The sequence below is a fragment of the Pseudophryne corroboree genome, chromosome 10 (genome assembly GCF_028390025.1).
Source record: "Pseudophryne corroboree isolate aPseCor3 chromosome 10, aPseCor3.hap2, whole genome shotgun sequence".
NCBI classification, from domain to species: domain Eukaryota; kingdom Metazoa; phylum Chordata; class Amphibia; order Anura; family Myobatrachidae; genus Pseudophryne; species Pseudophryne corroboree.
Window position 1 is genome coordinate 145,928,049 of NC_086453.1, and position 25,121 is coordinate 145,953,169.

Sequence of the window (25,121 nt, forward strand, 5' to 3'; positions counted from 1 at the left end):
AAAGGGAACACTAAAATAACACATCCTAGATCTGAATGAATGAAATATTCTTATTAAATACTTTGTTCTTTACATAGTTGAATGTGCTGACAACAAAATCACACAAAAATTATCAATGGAAATCAAATTTATTAACCCATGGAGGTCTGGATTTGGAGTCACACTCAAAATTAAAGTGGAAAAACATACTACAGGCTGATCCAACTTTGATGTAATGTCCTTAAAACAAGTCAAAATGAGGCTCAGTAGTGTGTGTGGCCTCCACGTGCCTGTATGACCTCCCTACAACCCACACAAGTGGCTCAGGTAGTGCATCTCATCCAGGATGGCACATCAATGCGAGCTGTGGCAAGAAGGTTTGCTGTGTCTGTCAGCGTAGTGTCCAGAGCATGGAGGCGCTACCAGGAGACAGGCCAGTACATCAAGAGACGTGGAGGAGGCCGTAGGAGGGCAACAACCCAGCAGCAAGACCGCTACCTCCGCCTTTGTGCAAGGAGGAACAGGAGGAGCACTGCTAGAGCCCTGCAAAATTACCTCCAGCAAGCCACAAATGTGCATGTGTCTACTCAAATGATCAGAAACAGACTCCATGAGGGTGGTATGAGGGCCCGACGTACACAGGTGGGGGTTGTACTTACAGCCCAACACCGTGCAGGACGTTTGGCATTTGCCAGAGAAGACAAAGATTGGCAAATTCGCCACTAGCACCCTGTGCTCTTCACAGATGAAAGCAGGTTCTCACTGAGCACATGTGACAGACGTGACAGAGTCTGGAGACGCCAAGGAGAACGTTCTGCTACCTGCAACATCCTCCAGCATGACTGGTTTGGCAGTGGGTCAGTAATGGTGTGGGGTGGCATTTCTTTGGGGGGCCGCACAGCCCTCCATGTGCTCGCCAGAGGTAGCCTGACTACCATTAGGTACCGAGATGAGATCCTCAGACCCTTTGTGAGACCATATGCTGGTGCGGTTGGCCCTGGGTTCCTCCTAATGCAAGACAATGCTAGACCTCATGTGGCTGGAGTGTGTCAGCAGTTCCTGCAAAACGAAGGCATTGATGCTATGGACTGGCCCGCCCGTTCCCCAGACCTGAATCCAATTGAGCACATCTGGGACATCATGTCTCGCTCCATCCACCAACGCCACTTTGCACCACAGACTGTCCAGGAGTTGGCGGATGCTTTAGTCCAGGTCTGGGAGGAGATCCCTCAGGAAACCATCCGCCACCTCATCAGGAGCATGCCCAGGCGTTGTATGGAGGTCATACAGGCACGTGGAGGCCACACACACTACTGAGCCTCATTTTGACTTGTTTTAAGGACATTACATCACAGTTGGATCAGCCTGTAGTGTGTTTTTCCACTTTCATTTTGAGTGGGACTCCAAATCCAGACCTCCATGGGTTAATAAATTTGATTTCCATTGATCATTTTTGTGTGATTTTGTTGTCAGCACATTCAACTATGTAAAGAGCAAAGTATTTAATAAGAATATTTCATTCATTCAGATCTAGGATGTGTTGTTTAAGTGTTCCCTTTATTTTTTTGAGCAGTGTATATAATACAGGTTGAGTATCTCTTATCCAAAATGCTTGGGACCAGAGGAATTTTGGATATGGGATTTTTCCGTATTTTGGAATAATTGCATACCATAATGAGATATTATGGTGATGGGACCTAAATCTAAGCACAGAATGCATTTATGTTACATATACACCTTATACACACAGCCTGAAGGTCATTTTAGCCAATATTTTTTATAACTTTGTGCATTAAACAAAGTGTGTGTACATACACATAATTCATTTATGTTTCATATACACCTTATATACACAGCCTGAAGGTCATTTAATACAATATTTTTAATAACTTTGAGTATTAAACAAAGTTTGTGTACATTGAGCCATCAAAAAACAAAGGTTTCACTATCTCAGTCTCACTTAAAAAAGTCCATATTTCGGAATATTCCGTATTTCGGAATATTTGGATATGGGATATTCAACCTGTAATAGAAATAATAATATTTAGGTAACAAAGACGTTGGTTGTTATAGCTATGTGTTCAGTGAAATACCTGAAAATCTAATTTTATTTAAAAGGCAAATGTAAATATTTGTATATTTCACTAAATAATGTCTGTGCAGGTGGGAAGCCTGTGTGTTGAATATAAGCAATTTGATTAAAGTTTATTTTAGTTAAAATTGCTGTGCCTATATTGAAGCTTATTGGGCAGCTGTCTTAGGCTAGTTAGTTCTGGGGACAACAAATTGTAGAGAATTACAAAAGTATTATCATTTCTCTGCTACAAAAGTTGATTCAGGAGTTTTTGCCTTGCTGATAGCCATAATAATGATGATGACTAAAGGGTTTGTATTCTAAAATGAACAAATAATCTGTATAAGGGATAAGAATAGCGTAATTTCAGTTTCTGCACCAGGTTGCTGAATGGCGAGGCATCTGCTGCTTTTTCTCACCTAACCACAGTCCACAGTAGGCTGAGCAGGAAGTAAATCAGGGTGGTTATGAGATAGGCCAGGGGGATATTGTAGGAGAAGGCTGCCAGATTCACAGCTGTGTTCTTGTAGAAGCCATAAAACATATATGTGAGCTCCATGAAGCCCTAGATGAAAAAAACAGAACATAACACATGTAAAATGCATTCAAGTGGAAAAATGTAAAGTTTGATGAGCTTTGTTTCATATAGTGATGCAATTGTTACTAAACATCTGTGGACATAATTAAAATAAATTCTAAAGGGCCACAGTGCATAGTATAACCTAGTTGTGAAAAACTCATTATTATTATTATTCTCTTTTATTTATATGGCACCACAAGGGATCTGCAACGCTCATTACAGAGTACATAAACAAATGAGCAAGACAAGAAAAAGGCACTTACAGTTAATATAAGACAAGTACAAGGTAAATACAGAAAACCAGGGGTTAGGTGCCATTAAAGGAAGTATTGAGCATAAGATAATGTAAGTAAGAGAAGGAAAGTCATATTAGGGTAGAAGGCCCGGCTCTTGCGAGCTTACAATATAAAAGGTGAGGGGCTAACATACTGGGGTGACACAGAAGGGGTATACCGTGAGCATGGACAAGGGGGTCAGGAGGACAGTTGGCTGGGTTTGGTGAAGTACGTCTTGAGAACCCATTTGAAGTTTTGTAGAGAGGTGCAGAGTCGGATGGGGAGAGGTAGAGAATTCCAGAGATAGGGAGCAGCATGTGCAAAATCTTGTAGGTAGGAGTTGGGGGAGGTAATCAGTTGGCAGGAGAAGCAGCGTGGGAGGGTAGAGAGAGAGAGCTGAGGTCAGAGATGTAAGAGGGAGAAGAGTGGGTGAGGGCTCTGAAGGTGAGTGTGAGGAGCTTGAATTGGATTCTGAATGGGAATGGAGCCAGTAAAAGGCTTATAAGACAGGGGATATACATTGGATTTGTCCCCCTCAGTTGCAGGCCCCATAGTAACAATTCCTCCTTCTGCTACTATAATTATTAATTATCTTTCAAACAGCAACAAAGTTTCCCCATCACTGTAAAGGATATATACAAAGTAACAGTAAAACATGACATATCAATACTACAGTAATTGTAATGGTGCATATCATTGGAACAACCCACAAACCAACAAAATACATAGGAGTCGGACAAGAAGTGTGGATTGAAAACTCAGTGTATCTTGAAAGGCAAGTGGAGCATACTGCAAACTTTGCAGTCTTTCCCTCTGGGAGAGTTTCTGGCGTGGACATGCAGCTTATCCCTGTGGGTGTGCAGCCAGGCGCCTGTTATGATTAGGCCCCTTACACCCATCAGGCCCATTTCACTAGGAAATGGGCTTAATGCAGGATGGTGACCTACTCTCTGTGGAGTGTGTGGGAATTTTGGAGTCCCCTGGACATTCCGATAGAGTATGCAAGTATGAGGTGGGAAAGGCAATTCAGCACTCAGTGAGGTTATACCCAACAAAGGAGCGTGCACAGAGTCAGAGTCTCTGATGTGTGGTCAAACAGAAAACTCAGTGTAAAGCATCTCAATATTTTTGGAAGCATTGCCTATATTTATATACCAAAAGAAAATAGACGCAAACTATATTCAAAACCAGTAAAGTGTATCATAATTGGTTATTACCATGAATGCAAAGGCTACAGATTATGGAATCCAAATACCAAAAAAACGAGTCAAGTCTATAGATGATCTTCAAAGAAACAGCACAAGTCGAAGAAAAGTTGGAAGCTTATATGTCACTGGACAGCAGCTGCAGATATATCTGAGTCAGAGACTATCAGCATGGAAGTTCAACCACAGAGGAGATTTTGTGAAAGATCAAATGTCAGCAAGCCACCTAAGAGGTATGCAAACTTGTAGTCAGTGAGCCCAAAACAAAACGTCTGATTGGTGTGAATGTAAGTCCAAGATAGGGAAAGAGACTTTTTCAGATTTAAAATCCTCAAGTGTAAAAAGCATCAAAAATCATGACACTGACAGCAGTCCCTAGTTTGTGAGTTGAGAGATTGTTGTTATGGCCCATACTGTCAGTAAAGGAACTTTTACTAAAGTATCTTCCAAGAAGGCCAAGCTCACATGATATGTTGATGTCTTTTCAGGTGTTTAACAGGGCTCTACAGACATTGGGTGTGATTCAGACCTGATCGCTGGGCTGCTAACTTTGCTGTCCTGCGTTCAGATGGCCACCGCCTCCAGGGTGAGAGTAAATTCGCAGTGCAAGTGTGCGATCCCATGTGTACGTTGAGCTGCAAAAATCCACTGTGCGCGGTCTGTGCACAGCCCAGGATTTACTCCTACAGTGCGAAGAGAAGAGGCTGATTGGGGCCGGAGCTGACATCAGACACCCTCCCTTCGGCACGCATTTGTTTTTCCGGATACTCCCAATAAGTTACCACCCACAAATGGCCTCCTCCTGTCAATCACCTTACGAATGCCTGTGCGATTGGATTTTTCGCACCATCCTGACGCAAACCGGCGATGCACTTTGTTGTTGTCTGACGCATGTGCGCATTGCGGTGCGTACGCATGCGCAGTTATTAGGACCTGATCTCCCGCTCTGCAAAAACACACAGCAGCGATCAGGAATGAATCAGGCCTGTTGTACTGTATTGAGATTTAATAAAAAAATATTTTGGAAAAGCTGAAATAAAATGTTGTGTAACATGGAGAAGCTTGTAGCGAGGTGGATGTTGAATTGTATTGAAATATTTAGTTTAAAACTTATACAAATTTAGATCCCGAGAAAGGCGCACTGATTCTTGGGATGACGACAAACAATGTACTAGTGTAACTATAAAGCAATGATTCCTAACATGATAGATTTTTTTCATGACAGCCACTGCCAGATATTCTTATCAGTGCATGCTGCTATTTTAAATTTGCAAACAAGTATAATTGGCACATAGGGAGTAATTCATACCTGATCGTAGCAGCAAATTTGTTAACAGTTGGGCAAAACCGAGGGGGCCATTCAGACCTGATCGCTTGCTAGCTATTTTTTGCAGCGCTGCGATCAGATAGTCGCCACCTACAGGGGAGTGTATTTTAGCTTTGAAAGTGTGCGATCGCATGTGCAGCCGAGTGGTACAAAAAGAGTTTGTGCAGTTTCTGAGTAGCTCAGGACTTACTCAGCCGCTGCGATCACTTCAGTCTGTTCAGGACCGGAATTGACATCAGACACCTGCCCAGCAAACGCCCTGAAAACGGTCAGTTGACACTCACAAACGCCCTCTTCCTGTCAGTCTCTTTGCGATTGGATGTGCAAATGGATTCTTCTTAAAACCCATCACCCAGCAACGATTCACTTTGTAGCCATATGACGCACCTGCACATTGCGGTGCATACGCAGTTCTGACCTGATCGCAGCGCAGCGAAAAAACCTAGCGTGCGACCAGGTCTGAATGATCCCCCATGTGCACTGCAGGTTTGGCAGATATAACATTTGCAGAGAGAGTTAGATTTGGGTGGGTTATATTGTTTCTGTGCAGGGTAAATACTGGCTGCTTTATTTTTACACTGCAGTTTAGATTTCAGTTTGAACACACCGCACCCAAATGTAACTCTCCCTGCATGTTATATCTGCTCCCCCCTGCAGTGCACATGGGGGGTCATTCCGAGTTGATCGCTTGCTGCCGTTTTTCGCAGCGTAGCGATCAGGCTAAAAATCGGCTGTTCTGCGCATGCGTATGGTACGCAGCGCGCACGCGCGAAGTACTTTCACACAAAACTATGCAGTTTTACACAAGCTCGAGCGACGCTTTTCAGTCGCTCGAGTGTTCGTAGTATGATTGACAGGAAGTGGGTGTTTCTGGACGGCAACTCAGCGTTTTCGGGGAGTGTGTGTTAAAACGCAGGCGTGCCTGATAAAAACGCAGGAGTGGCTTGGGAAACGGGGGAGTGGCTGGCCGAACGCAGGGCATGTTTGTGACGTCAAAACAGGAACTAAACAGTCTGAAGTGATCGCTAGCTAGGAGTAAGTTTCGAGCTGCTCAGAAACGGCACAATCTTTTTTTGTAGCAGCGGTGCGATCCTTTCGTTTGCACTTCTGCTAAGCTAAGATACACTCCAAGAGGGCGGCGGCTTAGCGTTTGCACTGCTGCTAAAAGCAGCTTGCGAGCGATCAACTCGGAATGAGGGCCATGGTTTTGCCCAACTGCTAACAAATTTGCTGCTGCGATCAACTCTGAATTACCCCCCTAATCCCTTGCAGATGTACAACTTCGTTCATGGCTTTTTTATTCTGATGATGATGATGGATTATTATTATTATTATTATTTTGTTTTTTAGCCATCACTGCTGGTAACAGACACACAAGTTCCATCCTACTGGTCAGAAATCACTGTAGTATAGACGTTATAGAGTATAGACATTATAAAGTAAATAGCACACTTATATATATCACTAAGATCTACGTATCTGCTCACCGTTCCCATAAGAATGTTCATGATGAAGATGTAATATCTTTCTAGTCCCTGAGGATTTGGATTGTACTCATAACACATAGTATCTACAGAGAAATAATATTCATTATGGACAAAATATGCGATTCAGGTTTCATTTCACTGGAATGTTCTAGCCTGGTCCTAGCACCTGCGCAATGAATCTGGCAGGACCATGGACCAGCACATGTGCATAACCGGCAGAGGGGACTGTGTATGTGCATAACTCTGGTTTGTATGGACTGGATTGGCTGCAGCCCATAGAAGCCGGGTAGAGCTGCCCAAAAAGCAGGCAGTGGCTTCCCACAGGAAGCACTCTCTCTGCTAATCACAGCTCCTACTGCCTGTCCTGTGGGTGACTGGCAGGTAGCACTTCCAGTGGGAAGTCTCTACCAGCCACAGTGGAGCTAATGCAAGTCATGGACTGCAACTGGCTCACTCAGATGGTGGATTTTACTGGGGGGGGGGAGGGGGGGAGGGGGGGAGGGGGGGGCTGCAGCCCTGCAGCCCATGGGTAAAATCAGACACTGAATAAAACATTTACTACACAAGTCCTTACAGTCTTCTGTAAAGGGCACAAGCATGCATTGTGCGTACAGACCAATGAATATCAAAATTGCTATTTTCATATAAGAACCAATAGAGATAAATACATTTCTCAGTTATAAGCAGATTCTCCATTACAACTCTGTTTCATCTGCAAATATAGTAGTGTTGTAGAATTCTTTGCAGGGTTATTTTTGTGGCAAATTCAAAACATACTGTAGAACAAGTAACCCTGCGTGCCACAACACACGTAATGTATTAAACTGTCTGAACAGAACAAATAGAGAAGTTACCCATAGGAATCAACTTTTGGCTCATTTATCAATTATATATTCTATAAAATGATATCATGTACAGGTAGCTGAGAGGTTGCTATGGGCAACGGCTCCACCTGTCCTCTTTAGAAGATTTTATACATCTTCCCTAGGTTGGTTATATTAGTGCCTATCTGCACCTGGCGGGGTTACTGCCTGGAATAATTAGTGTAATACAACAAAACTGTATTTCATATTTATTTACAGCACTTTACGGCTTCTGCATATTACTTCAATAATCTATTTTATTACAGAAATATTATTGTTTTTTTAGAACTAATTAAACTTTTAAGCTGATTTAATAAAGAATAAGAAAGAATAAGTAAAATAATATACTTTATCCCTCTGTAACCTTTATGAAACCTAACATACTCACCATTTGAGTTAGTACTTAGAAAGGTTTGCTGAAACTCTAACTTTTCAAATAAAATGTTGGGAATTACAATGAATCCACCAATTAAGAGGAAGGTACCGAAGTTCATTATCACCAAAAACCTAAGGAAAGTGAAGTACGACTCGATTCCGGTTCCATAATGTCCTGTAGAGGAATATAACATTTTATTTATGTATATCTGTTTTATCCTTTAATCCGGCACTCTGACCAATATACACATCCACCTGTGTGCCAGTGCTGTATTTTTAACACAATCCTTGCAGAACTGGACCAAGGTCCCAATCAAAAACACGGCACTCCAGAATTTGATAAACAGACTTTTATAAGATTTCAAGAATTACCACATTCTGATGGTTAAGACTTTACCACATTCCTTAATCTACATGTCACGTTTCGGGCCTCACAGGGTCCTGTCGTCAGGACTTGAAGAATGTGTGGAGGTAGATAGGAGAGACAAGAGAAGAGTGTAAAAGCTTACCTTAAGTACCCACCAAGTCAGTGTAGAGCCAAAGCCGGAAGAATGGGACGCGTGGGCCGACTCCAGAGAAGCACTCTCCCATGATGTGCACGCTGTGCGGCTGCCGATGCTAAGCAATGCCAGATGCTGCCTCCCACTCCGGCATGCTTAGCTGTGAAAAAATAGAGAGAAAGAAAAATACAGAATACCACATCATGGGAGACCGCTTCTCTGGAGTCGGCCTGCGCGTCCCGCTTGCATTTTTCCAAACACTCCCAGAAAACGGTCAGTTGACTCCCATGAACTCCCTCTTTCTGTCAATCATCTTGCGTTCAGCTGTGCGAATGGAATCTTCGCTAAATCCATCGCCTAGCACCGATCCTCTTTGTACCCACACAACGCGCCTGTGCTTTGCAGTACATACGCATGCGCAGTTTTGCCGTTTTTTTACCTGATCGCTGCGCTGCGAAAACCGTCAGCGAGCGATCAACTCGGAATGACCCCCATTCTTCATGTCCTGACGACGGGACCCTGCGAGGCCCAAAACGTGACACGTAGATTAAGGAATGTGGTAAGGCTTTAACCACCGGAATGTGGCAGTTCTTGAAAATGTATAAAAATCTGTTTATCAAATCCTGGAGTGCCGTGATTTGGATTGGGACCTTGGTCCAGTTCTGCAAGGATTGTGTGTGTGTGTGTGTGTGTGTGTGTGTGTGTGTGTATGTATGTATGTATGTATGTGTGTATATATATATATATATATATATATATATATACACACACACACACACACACACACACACACACAGACAGATATAGGCCCTCATTCCGAGTTGTTCGCTCGGTAAAAATCTTCGCATCGCAGCGATTTTCCTCTTAATGCGCATGCGCAATGTTCGCACTGCGACTGCGCCAAGTAAATTTGCTATGCACTTAGTAATTTTACTCACGGCTTTTTCATCGTTCTGGCGATCGTAATGTGATTGACAGGAAATGGGTGTTACTGGGCGGAAACAGGCCGTTTTATGGGCGTGTGGGAAAAAACGCTACCGTTTCCGGAAAAAACGCAGGAGTGGCCGGAGAAACGGAGGAGTGTCTGGGCGAACGCTGGGTGTGTTTGTGACGTCAAACCAGGAACGACAAGCAGTGAACTGATCGCAGATGCCGAGTAAGTCTGAAGCTACTCAGAAACTGCTACGAGGTGTGTAATCGCAATATTGCGATTACTTCGTTCGCAATTTTAAGATGCTAAGATTCACTCCCAGTAGGCGGCGGCTTAGCGTGAGCAACTCTGCTAAAATCGCCTTGCGAGCGAACAACTCGGAATGACCTCCATAGATAGTTAGTTTGCGACAATCAGAATACCATTAAATTTGGTCACGAAAGTTATCAAAAAGTATCATCATTTATTGAAGCAGCAAGTATTCAAAGCATTAACAAATAAAACCATTCTTCTATAAATTTGGTCCACCCACTTGTAGGTAAGACGATTATATACTGAAAAGTAACCAATGAAAGATATACAAAGTTTATGTATACAGTTTTAAAATTTCGTCATCACAATTTTACAGATGTATTAAAGATAACTATAAATTATGTGTTAATATAGCTGCAGGAAGGAAAAGTGTAGTTAGATTACAAGGATTGTATCTTTACTTTCTAACACAAATATTCATTTCAGAGGATACATACTGTACATGCACTGCTCTGACTGCATACTAACATAGCACTTACCAGCGTATAGTGCGCCTGATTCAGAGTTGTACGGAGGGCAAGCCCAAGCTTAATTTTTTTGTTAAGTGAATATAGATTTTAGCGCCCCCTGATGGGATAAACTTTTAAAGTGACAGTGGTGCATGCCATAAAAAGGGGTGTGGACTCACAAGGAAGGGGTATGACCACACAATAGTACCTTAAAGGGTACAGGGAGATAGTGGGTGACAGGGAGATAGTGGGTGATTGTGGGTGAGGGGTGACAGGGAGAAAGTAGGCAACTGGGGAGGCAGGGGTGTTAGGAAGATAGCAGGTGAATAGGGAGGAAGGGATGACAGGAATATAGTGAGTGACAGGGAGATAGTAGGTGACTGGGGAGGCAGGGGTGACAGGGAGATAGTGAGTGATAGGGAGATAGTAGGTGACTGGGGAGGCAGGGGTGACAGATAGTGGGTGACAGATAGATAGTGGTTGACTGGGGAGGCAGGGGTGACAAGTAAATAGTAGGTTACTGGGGAGGCAGGGGTGACAGGGAGTTAGTAGGTGACTGGGGAGACAGCAGTGACATGTAAATAGTGGGTGAAAGGAAGAAAGTAGGTGACTGGGGAGGCAGGGGTGACAGGAATATAGTGAGTGACAGTGAGATAGTGGGTGACTGGGGAGACAGGAGTGACAGGGAGATAGTAGGTGACTAGGGAGATAGGGGTGACAGGGCAATAGTGGGTGACAGAGACAAACTGAGTGACAGTGAGATAGTGGGTGATTAGGGAGGCAGGGGTGACAGGGAGATACTAGTTTACTGGGGAGGTAGGTGATATGGAGATAGTGGGTGACAGGGAGATAGTAGATGACTGGGGAGGCAGGGGTGACAGGGAAATAGCGGGTGACAGGGACAAAGTGAGTAACAGTGAGATAGTGAGTGACTGGGGAGGCAGAGGTGACTGTGTTGGCAGGGGTGACAGGGAGATAGTGGGTGACAGGGACATAGTGAGCGACAGTGAGATAGTGGGTGACAGGGAGATAGTAGGTGACTGGGGAGGCAGTGGTGACAGAGAGATAGTAGGTAACTGGGAAGGCTGGGGTGACAGGGAGATAGTGATGACCTGGGATGCAGGCGCGACAGTGAGATAGCAGTCCCTGCTGCACACATTCTGCCTCATCTTCCAGGTAGAGGCAGCACTACATGATTACACAGGCTCAGTAGTAGGGTCTCAGCAGCTGGGGGCCATGTTCTGGATGTGAGGGGCTCAGTTTCTCTGCCTAGCTCCACAACAGGGGTAATCACGGCTCAGAAGCTCCAAGAATGTGGTTTGGTCTTCAGAGAAAGTGCAGCTCCAGCACAGGGACCTTGGTCTTGGAGGGGGGGAAACAGCCACATCTCACTCACAGTTCCAGGCCCCCAGGAATCTTCCTCCTCTGTCCCGACTACTTCGAGTTAAGAGCACAGCTGCCAGCAAGGAGCATGTGTTCCTAATGGGCCGGCATTGGTTGTATGCCATTCCCAAGGTTTACGTACAACTCTAATGGCAGGTGCGCAATGCACATCGCAGAACGGGTCCTGCAATACCACTTGCAGTGCCATTTGGGTAGTGGCAATGATGACTGTTCCACAAAATGTGTGTGTGTGTATGTGTGGGGGGGGGGGGTGTCACACCCCGTTCTGTAGGTGTGCCGAGGCCAGAATTTGTGTCTTCTGATGCAGATTTTGTGGCCCTGGCAGAGGAGTTCCGGCGGTCATTCTGAGTAAGCTTAGCCCAAGGTCACGATAATGATCTGATGCTGCATCTTCTGACACAGAACTCAGATCTGCAATGCTGGGTGGAGGTGTCTTTTGTCTTCGGATGGCTCCTGCAGCATTAGCACAATTTTGCATCGCTGCTGTGTCCACGTCTGAATCACCCCGTATAGTAATTATAAAGGTGATTCTTGTGTGGTACAATGAAAATGAATAACACAGTGGACAGTAATGTTAAACATCATAATAGGGCAACACTAGATATTTAGGGGCTGATGCATAGTGCAGCACACCAGTTTGCGCAGAGTATTCTGCGTGATTCCGCAGTGAGCATAATAAGTGTACCCAAATATGAGATTACAGCATCAAATCCATTCTGATGGCATCACTTACTACCAGACAGCAGAAGAGGGGGCTGCGACAGGGAGTTTTCAAATACGCAAATTTCAGCAAAGGTGATCAATGCAGAGCGGCACACAAAAAGAGAGTTATGGTAGACTTACTATTGTTAACTCTCTTTCTGCGAGGTACATTGGGTTCCACAGGGAAACATTGTGGTGTAGAGGGATTCTTGATCCAGAGACACCAACAGGCTAAAGCTTTAGGCTGTCCCAGGATGCATTGGGGCCTCCTTTATAACACCGCCTCCAGGCACTGTGAGCTCAGTTTCGTTAACCAGTCCAATGCAGGAGCAGGTAAGAGAGAAGGTAGATGTTAGTCACATAGAACTACATTCTCACGACAGGAGAATGGACCAGCGGCTAATGGCATACAAACCTATAGAAGCTAGGTGTGTAAGGGTGGGCACCCTATGGAACCCAATGTACCTTGCAAAGAGAGAGTTAATGGAAACGGGGCCTGGACTGCACACCCTAGCTTATTATAATGGGATGTGCTACCTTGCTGGGACTAAGTACTGTAATACTACAACATAGGAAAAAGGGTGCAGGTGCACCATACACCATTAAAATTATTATAACCATAATATAATATTTGAGGTTCTTGGCATATATTGGCCAGTATATGAGCCTGCCCACCTGCTTCACGGTGACCTCATCGGACAGGTCCCTAACACTATAGGGGTTCACCTCCGGGACGCAGAGCACCCCCAGACCACCCCAGCCAAACCACCCCAGGGCATCACACAGAAAAAGGATAGGAGTGAAAAATCAGTGTTAAGCAAATGAAAGAGGCTGCTGAATATGAAAGAAAAGAAGAGGACAGCAGTAAAGTGTCAGAGTGTTAGAATGTGAAGTTTAGCTGAGCAGTGTTATAAGTGTAAAAAATATGTGAAAAAAGCTACATAAATATAAAACAAACACAATGTGATATAAGTGTTAAAAGTAAATGTAAGGTGGTGATGCCCCAAGGTGGCCCAGCCAGAGCAATATAGGGAGCTCCACGCCCCAAAAGCTCACCCCCAAACTGACTTTGTATATAATTAAAAGGATCATACCTATGACTTTTGTGCAGTCAGAATGTGCTGTTTCCCTGTTTAAAAGCCTGAGAGGCAGTGGGTGGGGTGCTAATCCAGAGATGAGGGCTGTCCCAATCCCTCAGGTGTGTATACACACACATAATATAGAATATATGGAAACGGGGGGACTGCACACCCTAGCTTATTATAATGGGATGTGCTACCTTGCTGGGACTAAGTACTGTAATACTACAACATAGGAAAAAGGGTGCAGGTGCACCATACACCATTAAAATTATTATAACCATAATATAATATTTGAGGTTCTTGGCATATATTGGCCAGTATATGAGCCTGCCCACCTGCTTCACGGTGACCTCATCGGACAGGTCCCTAACACTATAAGGGTTCACCTCCGGGACGCAGAGCACCCCCAGACCACCCCAGCCAAACCACCCCAGGGCATCACACAGAAAAAGGATAGGAGTGAAAGATCAGTGTTAAGCAAATGAAAGAGAGAGTTAACAATGGTAAGTCTACCATAACTCTCATTTTCTGCAGCAGGTTACATTGGTTTCCACAGGGAAACATCGGGGATATCCTAAAGCAGTTCCTCAAGGGAGGGGACAAACCTTAGCGGGCATGAGAACCTGGCGTCCAAAGGAAGCATCCTGGGAGGCGGAAGTATCAAAGACATAGAACCTAATAAACGTGTTCACAGAGAACCATGTAGCCGCCTTGCACAATTGTTCTGCGGACGCGCCACGGCGGGTCGCCCAAGAAGGTCCAACAGACCGAGTAGAATGGGCATTAATAGCAGCAGGAGCTGGGAGACCAGTCTGGGCATAAGCTTGTGCAATCACCACTGTAATCCATCTGGCCAAGGTTTGTTTATTTGCAGGCCAGTCACATTTCTGAAAACTAAACAAAACAAAAAGGGAATCTGACCTCCTGATAGAGGCAGTCCTCTCCACATATATATGGAGAGCCCGTACCACATCCAAATACCACTCTTTGGAGGACAAATCAAAAGAGATAAAGGCCGGAACAACAATCTCTTGGTTAAGGTGAAAAGATGACGCCACCTTAGGTATATACCCTGGGCGATTTCTAAGAACTGCCCGGTCACAATGAAATATTAGAAAGGGTGGACGACAGGACAATGCGCCTAAGTCCGACACCCTACTTGCAGAGGCAATAGCCAGTAAAAATAAGACATTGGCCGTGAGCCATTTAAGGTCCACTGTCTCAAGAGGTTTAAATGGAGACTTTTGCAGGGCATTCAGGACAAGAGACAGATCGCATGGAGCCACAGGAGGGACATAGGGAGGCTGATCCGTAAGACACCCTGAGTGAATGTATGAACTTCGGGTATAGACACAATTTTTCTCTGAAACCATACCGACAAGGCAGTTATGTGAACCTTGAGGGAGGCCAGATGAAAGCATAAGTCCAGGCCTTTTTGCAGAAAAGACAGAATTCTGAAAGTTCTGAATCTGTATGCATCATAATTCTTAATAGCACACCAAGTGAAGTAAGAATTCCAGACCCTGTAATAAATTCGAGCAGATGCCGGTTTGCGGGCTATTAACATAGTTTGGATGACTGCCTCAGAGAATCCTTTGGCTCTCAGGAGTGATACCTCAAGAGCCATGCCATCAAAGCCAGCCTGGCCAGCTCTGGATAAAGAGAAGGGTCCTGTACGAGGAGGTCTGCGTGCTGAGGAAGTAGAAGAGGACTCTCTGTCGATAGACCCTGCAGTTCTGAGAACCAATATCGTCTGGGCCACGCTGGAGTGACTAGAAGTAGAAATCCTCCTTCTTGTTTGAACTTCCACAGGACCCTGGGCAGTAGTGACACTGGAGGAAACACGTAGGGCAGCTGAAAGTTCCATGGAATTGCCAGTGCGTCCACGAACGCTGCTTGAAGATCCCTGGTCCTTGATTTGAAGACCGGAACTTTGAGATTGTGTCGAGACGCCATCAGGTCTATGTCTGGTAGGCCCCACTTGTCCACTAGGAGTTGAAAGACTTCTGGATGAAGACTCCACTCTCCAGCGTGCAGGGCCATCTTTTCGTATGGGCTCAATGGGCACTTTCTCAATGGCCCCAGGAGTATAAGGGCCCTAAGCTGATAGCTGAGGGTCCCCTCTTACCAGGGGTACCAGATTTTTGAGAATCGGCCCTAGGGAACCGGAGATATCCGACTTCAAAGCAGTGGTCCCTATCTGAGCCTGTTAATTGCTCTTCCCAGCCAGATCTCTCGGGCTCTGTCTGACTTAGAGTTTTTCTGAGGGTATACTCCAAAAGCTGGGACTCTCCCCTTTTGGTGGACACTGGCATCTTGTCTCTACTATGCCCAAAACCAGAGATATCAGCCTTCAAGCAGTTGGTGCCTACTCCAGCTCCACATGCCTAATATGCAGTTTTATATATTTGTTGGTGGATTGCTCTGGCTCCTGAACTCTGATCCCCAAGTCCTTCCTGAAGGGTAAGACTCTCTAATTTTTATGCCATTCAAAGCTAAGAATTTTTTTCCCCAGGAACTTGATATATCTACAGTCAAGCAAGCTGCCCTCTCATCAGAAAATGATGAATATTAAGCCTGCTCCACTATTGACCCCTCCCCTACGTATTACACACCCCATACCACCCTGGAAGTCATGTACCGGGGCCCCTTCATTCACCCCAATGCCCCCTTCTACAGTTTAGTGTTCTCCCTCTCGCCCCATTTATGCAGTGAAGGAGTAATTAGCAAAAATTACTGCTCCAGGTCCTACATGCTGAGTGGAAGATAGAACACCGCCCGTGGGACATTAAAGCTGATTTCACCCCCCCCCTACCGCTGGAGGATGGGTAGGGGCCCCGGTGCATTGCTGTGCCCAGGGGCCCACACTGCTGTTAAGACGGACCTGCCAGCGTGCACGTTCTGGCGACTGAGGAAGTCCGCTTCCCAGTTTAGGACGCCCAGAATGAACACTGACGATATTGCTGGCAGATGGCGTTCCGCCCAATGAAGGATTTTTGACACTTCCATCATAGCCATGTGGCTTCAAGTGCCACCTTGATGGTTTATGTATGCCACTGTAGTACTTAAACCGTCCTGTTCTGTACCAGAGGCAGGACGAGAGTCAATGCACTGAACGCTGCCCACAACTACAGACTGTTTATTGGGAGGAGTGACTCCTACTTGGTCCAGCGACCAACACTGCACCCCATCCCATCCCCTCAGACTGGCGTCCATTTCAGCAGGACCCAGTCAGGGATCCAGAAGGGACGGCCCCTGCTCAATTGCTGGCCCTGTAGCCACCAGATCAGCGACAGACGAACCTCCAAAGTCAAAGTGATCATTTGAGATATGATCCGATGAGGTAGGCGGCCTTCTGTGCAGAAGGAATAGTATTTGGTGAAAGGCAGTCTTAGCAGCTGCCAATTCAGACACAATTTTATTTAGATCTTCCCCAAACAAAATGTCCCCCTTAAAGGGGAGTACCTCCAATGACTTTTTGGAGTCTAGGTCCACCTTCCATGACCTCAACCACAGAATACGGCGACCCAGGACAGACGTAGTCGACGCCTTGGCTGCCAACACACCTGCCTCAGAGGACGCCTCCTGAATATAATAGGTGGTGGTGGTAATGTGAGACAGGTATTGTCTGGCATTGTCATATATATCCTCGGGCAGCTCTTCCTTTAATGCCAGAACCCATGCTTCATTCCATTTGCAGCCGAAGAGGCCTCAATAGTGGATCTATGTACAGCACCTGTTAGGGAGTAAATAGATTTCAGGCATCCCTCCACATGCTTATCTGTCGGTTCCTTCTGTGTAGTGACAGTGGTGAAAGGCAGAGTGGACGACACCACTAGGCGGGTGACATGAGAATCCACCGATGGTGAATTTTCCCACTGGTTACATAACTCTGCAAGGAGAGGATAGCGAGCCAAAGCCTGTATAGACAGAGGAAATTTCATCCCTGGATTAGACCAGGGCTCCTGCCCAGAGGCATCACCGGATGTGGTGACACACTGTGCGCACCCTTGATATGCCAGCGCGCCGGAGGCGTGCTCGCAGCAAAATGGGAGTGGCTGCAAATAAGGGGCGTGGCCTCACAGGATCATCACTCCGGGGACGTGCCCAGCATCTCCGGAGATGCTGGGCTGTACTAGGCTGCCTCCGCAGACTGTCTGCAGTGCTGTCGGCTCCTCTTCTATGACAGGGGCTGGATGCTGTAGCAGACCTTCACACTGCAGCACCTGGCACCTGTCACTGCGGTGGAGCCTACAGATTGGTGTCACCCCTTTCAGGCTTCACACCCGGGTGCAGCCCGCACCCCCCGCACCCACCTTGTGACACCACTGCTCCTGCCTGATGTCCACCAAATGGTCAGAATCGGGTAATAGATTTTTAATCACCTTCTGCCGTTTAAACATATTAGTTTTCTTAACCACAGTAGTGGAATCCTCATCATCAGTGATTTCTAGGATTTGCTTAATAGCAACCACAAGAGCAGGGACATCAATTTGCAATGAAGAATCCTCGTCAGAAACACCTGATTCAGTGTCTGACAGTATGCTCCCCTTCCTCTTCAGATGAAACATCTGAGAGATTCGTGGATTGTGAGGAGGAAGCAGCCCGCTTAGATGACCCAGAGACACTAGAGTGACCTGGAGAAGATTTTTGTCTGACCAAGGAATGATTTAATTGCTGCAACTGGTTAGACAAATTTTCCGCCAAAGGCGGATTAACCATAGGGACAATTTGTGGCTATAATGGCACACTTGGTCCCATAGAGGACGAATAAAAGGAGTTTTATGGTAAGAGCTTGTTAAATCTCTTTCTGCGAAGTACACTTGATTCCACAGGGAATAACATCGGGGTGTAGAGTAGGATCTTGACCCAAGGCACCAACAGGCTAAAAGCTTTGACTGTTCCCACGATGCATAGTGCCGCCTCCTCTATATCCCCGCCTCCAGGCACTGGAGCTCAGTTTTGTTAACCAGTCCAATGCAGTAGCAGGTAAAAGAGACGACAGCAGTTAGTAGCCACAGACATCACATTCTCACAACACGAGAAGGTATCAGAGGCTAATGCCATATAAACACAAAGAAGCTAAGTGCGTTAGGGCGGGCGCCCTGTGGAATCCAGTGTACCTCGCAGAAAGAGATTTAACAAGGGTATGTTCTTACCATAAATCTCCTTTTCTGCAGCGGGGTACACTGGTATTCCACAGGGAATAACATTGGGGATGTCCTAAAGCAGTTCTTCATGGGAGGGGACGCACTATAGCGGGCACAAGAACTCGACGTCCAAAGGAAGCATCCTGGGAGGCTGAAGTATTGAAGGCATAGAACCTTATGAACGTGTTCCCTGAGAACCACGTAGCCACCTTGCACAATTGCTTCAAGGGTCGCACCACGGCGGGCTGCCCAAGAAGGTCTAACAGACCGAGTGGAATGGGCTTTGATGGTAGCAGGAGCTGGAAGACCAGCCTGTACATAAGCTTGTGCAATCACCATTCTAATCCATCTTTGTGAAAACGAAAAACTACAAAGAGAGAATCAGACTTCCTAATGGAGGCTGTCCTCTTCACATAGATATAGAGAGCCCGTACCACATCCAAAGACCGCTCTTCGGAGGACAAATCAGGAGAGATAAGGGCCGGAACCACAATTTTTTGGTTAAGGTGGAAAGAAGACCCCACCTTAGGTAGATAACCAGGGCGCATTCTAAGAACTGCCCGGTCACGGTGAAAAATTAGAAAGGGAGACCTTCAGGATAAGGCACCCAAGTCTGAAACCCATCTAGCAGAGGCAATAGCCAGTAAAAACAAGACCTTAAGCGTAAGCCATTTGAGGTCCACAGAGTCAAGAGGTTCAAACGTAGACTCTTGTAGGGCATTCAGAACAACCAACAAATCCCAAGGAGCCACAGGAGGAACATAGGAAGGTTGAATCCAAAGAACACCCTGAGTGAATGAGTGAACATCAGGAAGAGTCGCAAGCTTTCTCTGAAACCAAACCGAAAAGGCAGAAATGTGAACCTTGAGGGAGGCCAGACGAAGGCCTAAGTCCAGGCCTTGTTGCAGAAAAGCCAAAAGATTGGCAATACTGAACTTGAAAGCATCACATTTCTTTCTGCGTCACACCAGGCGAAGTAAAAATTCCAGTCCCTATGATAAATCCGGGCAGAAGCTGGCTTACGAGCCTTCAACATAGTTTGAATGACCACCTCAGAAAAACCTTTGGCTCTCAGGACTAAAGCTTGAAGAGCCACGCCGTCAAAGCCAGCCGGGCCAAATCCTAGTAGACACAGGGTCCCTGAACAAGGAGGTCTGGTCATTGCAGAAGCAGAAGAGGACGCTCTAACGAGAGACCCTGTAGGTTTGAGAACCAATGCCGTCTGGGCCACGCTGAAGCAATCAGAAGTGGGATTCCTCCTTCTTGCTTGAACTTCCTTTTTACTCTGGGCAGGAGTGACACCGGAGGGGGAAGACGTACGGCAGCCGAAAGTTCCATGGAATTGCCAGTGCGTCCACGAACGCTGCTTGAGGATCCCTTGTCCTTGCTCCGAAGACTGGAACCTTGTGATTGTGTCAAGACACCATCAGGTCTACATCTGGTGGGCCCCACTTGTTCACTAGGAGTTGAAATACTTCCAGATGAAGGCTCCACTCTCCGGTGTGTACGTCCTGAGGACTGAGGAAGTCCGCTTCCCAGTTGAGGACTCCCGGAATGAACACTGCCGATATGGCTGGTAAATGGCGTTCCGCCCAGCGAAGAATCTTTGACACTTCCAACATTGCCATGCGGCTTCGAGTGCCGCCTTGATGATTTATGTATGCCACCATGGTAGCGTTGTCTGACCGTATTTGAATAGGCCTGTTCCATACCAGAGGCAGGGCTAGTGTCAGCGCATTGAACACTGCCCGTAATTCCAGAACATTTATCGGGAGGCAAGACTCCTCCCAGGTCCACTGACCCTGAAGAGAGTGTTGCTTCAACACCGCTCCCCAACCCCTCAGACTGGCATCTGTCGTCAGAAGGACCCAGTTGGGAATCAAGAAGGGACGACCCCTGCTCAACTGCTGGTCCTGTAGCCACCACGTTAGCGACAGACGGACCTCCAGAGACAAGGAGATCATGTGAGACCCGATCCGGTGAGGCAGGCCATCCCACTTGCCCAGAATCAGTTTCTGGAGAGGGCGGGAATGAAATTGAGCGTACTCTACCATGTCGAAAGCCGACACCATGAGGCCTAGTACTTGCATCGCCGAGTGTATCGACACACGCGGGCGAGACAGGAAGCATCTTATTCTGTCCTGAAGGTACAGGACCTTCTCCTGGGACAAGAACAACCGCTGGTTGTGAGTGTCCAACAGTGCCCCATGCTCTGAGCAGGGACCAGGGATGATTTCTTCCAGTTGATGAGCCACCCATGGGCTTGCAGAAACTGGACCGTCAGATCCAGATGACGGAGGAGAACTTTTGGTGAATTGGCCAGGATCAGCAAGTCGTCCAGGTACGGCAGGATCCTGATACCCCAATGGCGGAGTAAAGCCATCATCACCACCATGACTTTGGTGAAGATTTGCGGAGCTGTTGTCAGTCCAAAAGGCAAGGCTCGGAATTGATAATGTAGGTTGCCAATAGCAAACCACAGGTACTGCTGGTGTGACATGGCAATAGGAATATGTAGGTAAGCATCCTGTATGTCCAGGGATACCATATAGTCCCCAGACACCAAAGCCAGAACAATAGAGTGAAGAATCTCCATACAGAACTTTGATACTCACACAAATTTGTTCAAAGACTTGAGGTTGAGAATGGGCCGTGAGGACCCATTTGGTTTCAGGATTAGGAACAGCGTTGAATAGTACCCCCTGCCTCTCTGAGTCAGAGGCACTACCACTCCTGTGTCCAGGAGGGATCGTACCACCCCACCACCTGTAGAGCATTTGCTTTCACCAGTTCCGAAGGGATGTTTGTCGAGCAAAACTGATGAGGGGGACGCTTCTGGAATGAGATGGCGTATCCGTGAGCGACGACTTCCCGTACCCAGGAATCCAAAGTGGTCTGTAACCATGCCTGAGCAAACCCTAGAAGTCGGCCTCCCACCCTGGGATCCCCCAGAGGGAGGCCCGCCCCATCATGCAGCAGGCTTGTCAGATTTGGAAGCAGGCTGACGGGCGATCCAGGCTCTTTTAGGCTTGGGTTTACTGGACTTGGAAGTGCATGACTGTTTCAGGTGCTCCTGACCGTTTGCTTTACCTGGAGGTCAAAAGGAACGAAAGGAAGTACTCTTAGCCTTCGAAGCTGAAGGAGCAGTACTAGGCAGACATGCAGTCTTAGCAGAGGCAAGATCAGCAACAATTTTGTTGTGGTCTTCCCCAAAAAGAATATTTCCTTAAAAGGGAGAACCCCCAAAGTTTTCTTAGAGTCCAGATCCACAGACCAGGACCGTAACCACAGGATCCAGTGAGCCAGAATGGACGTAGTAGCCGCTTTGACCGCCAGAACACCAGCATCAGAAGCCGCCTCCTGAATGTATTGAAAAGCTGTAACAATGGGGGTAATTCCAAGTTGATCGCAGCAGGAACATTTTTAGCAGTTGGGCAAAACCATGTGCACTGCAGGGGGGCAGATATAACATGTGCAGGGAGAGATAGATTTGGGTGTGGTGAGTTCAATCTGCAATCTAAATTGCAGTGTAAAAATAAAGCAGCCAGTATTTACCCTGCACAGAAACAAAATAACCCACCCAAATCTAACTCTCTCTGCAAATGTTATATCTGCCCCCCCCCCTCCCTACAGTGCACATGGTTTTGCCCAACTGCTAAAAAATATCCTGCTGCGATCAACTTGGAATTACCCCCAATATACGAGACACATTGTTTAGCATTTTCAGGAAAGTTAGACACCAGTTCCGCTTCCACCTCCTGAACCCTAGCCGTGATGGCTTCAGCAGCCCAAGAGGCCGCAATAGTAGGTCTATGCACAGCTCCAGCGAGAGTATAAATAGACTTCAAGCAACCCTCCACACGCTTATCCGTCGGTTCTTTCAGAGAAGTAACGGTAGTGACAGGCAGAGCAGAAGAAACCACCAGCCATGCGACTTGTGAGTCCACTGGAGGCGGTATTTCCCAATTTTAACTTAGCTCTGCGGCAAGAGGATAGCAAGCTAGCATCTTCCTATGAGGTGTAAGCTTTTTCCCAGGACACTCCCAAGGATTCTTGACGTATGTCAACCAAATGGTCAGAATAGGTAAAACAAGTTTAGCGACCTTCTGACGTTTGAACCTATCAGGTTTCTTAGAGGCCTCTTGATGTTCTGTGTCATCATCGATTTGGAGAATCAGCCTGATAGCCTCCAAGAGATCAGGAACATCTACCTGTGAAACAGATTCCCCATCAGAAGCATCTGCATCAGTGTCTGAGGGGTCAATATACACACCCTCTTTATTAGAAGAGGTATCCGGAACATGAGAGGATTGGGAGGAAGTAAGGGCCCGCTTAGATGGCCCCTCCGTCTTAGGCGGGCGAGGGCCACGTATCTGTTTAACCATTGTCTGATGGAATTGCTGTAACTGGACTTCCTCACCGGGTACTGTGGGCCTTTGTAAAATGGGTTTAAACCCGACCTGTGCCCTTGCCCTGGTGGTCTAGTGGGGTCCCTGTACCAACACAGTGTCCATGCCAGCGCGCACGGCCCACCTCCCACAGGCCACGCTGGATCGCGGTTTGCGGTAGGTCCCGCCTGGGGGACCCTCTTACCTCCTCCCTGATGCGGCCACGCGATCCTGGAGAGCAGCGGTGGATGTGTGTGCTATGCGCCGGGAACCAGAGCCCGCTGTAAGTACTCGGCAACCAGGAACACGGGAATATACAGCGCCACCAGGGGAGGTGATGAAGACTGACATCCAGCACTTGTCAGTGCTATGCTGCGGCCCTTGAAGTCTTCAATCTTCAGAAAAAAACGCTCTTTTCAGGGCTGCTTGGAGCAGCCCACCTGTTAGTGATCCTGCCTGCAGGGCATCAACTTACAAACTGAGCTCCAGTGCCTGGAGGTGGGGATATAGAGGAGGCGGCGCTATGCATCCTGGGAACAGTCAAAGCTTTTAGCCTGTTGGTGCCTCAGATCAAGATCCTACTCTACACCCAGATGTTATTCCCTGTGGCATACCAGTGTACCCCACTGCAGAAATCCAGTATTATGTGACTGAGTACACAGAAGAATACACGTAATAGGTAAATACTGTGACGCACAGTATATATATGACCCTGACGCACCCAGAGGGTAATTCTGAGTTGATCGCAGCAGGAACTTTGTTAGCAGTTGGGCAAAACCATGTGCACTGCAGGGGAGGCAGATATAACATGTGCAGAGAGAGTTAGATTTGGGTGGGTTATTTTGTTTCTGTGCAGGGTAAATACTGGTTGCTTTATTTTTACACTGCAATTTAGATTGCAGATTGAACACACCACACCCAAATCTAACTCTCTCTGCACATGTTATATCTGCCTCCCCTGCAGTGCACATGGTTTTGCCCAACTGCTAACAAAGTTTCTGCTGCGATCAACTCAGAATTACCCCCCTAGTCCCTAAGGGTACAGAATATAGTGATAGATATATCTGGGAAACACTGAAAGTGAATCCACACAGCAGATACAGGCACACACAGTCACAGGCAATGCAGATAATTATTATGACAATAAAACTGCACTGGACTAGCATATGTACAGATATATATATAACACAGCACGGTCCTAGACCGGAGGTATATAGAAGAATACTCGTACAATATATCCTGTAATAGGTATACTTTTTCTTAACTAACGCTGTCTGTATAAAGACATGTAGAATACTCAAGTGTTTGTAAAGTCACAGCGCTGTATACAGGCGGCTTTACAAGGGAGACCTTGCCCTGCAGTTCCAGAGACTAGCTGCAACTATGCTGGTAAGATGGCACCCAGCGTCTCAGTCAGGGAGTGAGGGAGAATGTGAGGCAGCTCCAGGGCGGGAAAATCTGCAGTAGATGTCGCTCTGGGCCAGGGATAGGCTATAGGTCAAGTGCCAGCTCCCCTATGCTGGACTTCCACCCCAGGTACTTGTAAGCCTTATTAAATGGGGCGTTAGTACACCCGACCTGTGCTCTATTGCCCTGGTGGTCTAGTGGGGTCCCTGCTCGGTGACAGTGTCCACGCCAGCACTGCGACCGGTATCTCTAGGTCGCGGACGGAATGCGATTTAATGCTTACCTCCTCCCCATAGCAGCCACGCGAACCAGGAGAGCAACTGCGACTGTGTGCCTAAAGACAGAGCGTCTCTGCCGCAGGTACCCGGGAATAGGCCGTGGGAGTATGCGATGCCGCTTGGGAGGTGATGGAGCTGCAGCGCTGTAGTGTCATCATGACATACAGTGCTAACAGCACAGTTTTGAAGAAATTTTCTGTCAGAAAAACCTTTTTCAGGACTGCCCAGTGCTGCCCACCTGAAATTGAACTCACAGTGCTTGGAGGCGGGGTTATAGAGGAGGCCCCAATGCATCCTGGGACAACCTAAAGCTTTAGCCTGTTGGTGCCTCTGGATCAAGATCCACTCTACAC

General features: G+C 46.8%; 1 protein-coding gene across 3 annotated transcripts in view; it reads right to left on the reverse strand.

Moving 5' to 3' along the window:
• Positions 1-25,121, reverse strand: part of TMC4 (transmembrane channel like 4) — a 194,820-nt gene that overhangs the window by 111,608 nt on the left and 58,091 nt on the right. For all 3 annotated transcript variants that reach the window (XM_063942866.1, XM_063942865.1, XM_063942864.1), the window contains 3 exons: positions 8,179-8,340; positions 6,928-7,010; positions 2,473-2,618 (listed from right to left, as the gene is read on the reverse strand). In XM_063942866.1, the coding sequence (XP_063798936.1) occupies positions 2,473-2,618; positions 6,928-7,010; positions 8,179-8,340 (391 nt within the window). The remainder of the gene's footprint in view (positions 1-2,472; positions 2,619-6,927; positions 7,011-8,178; positions 8,341-25,121) is intronic.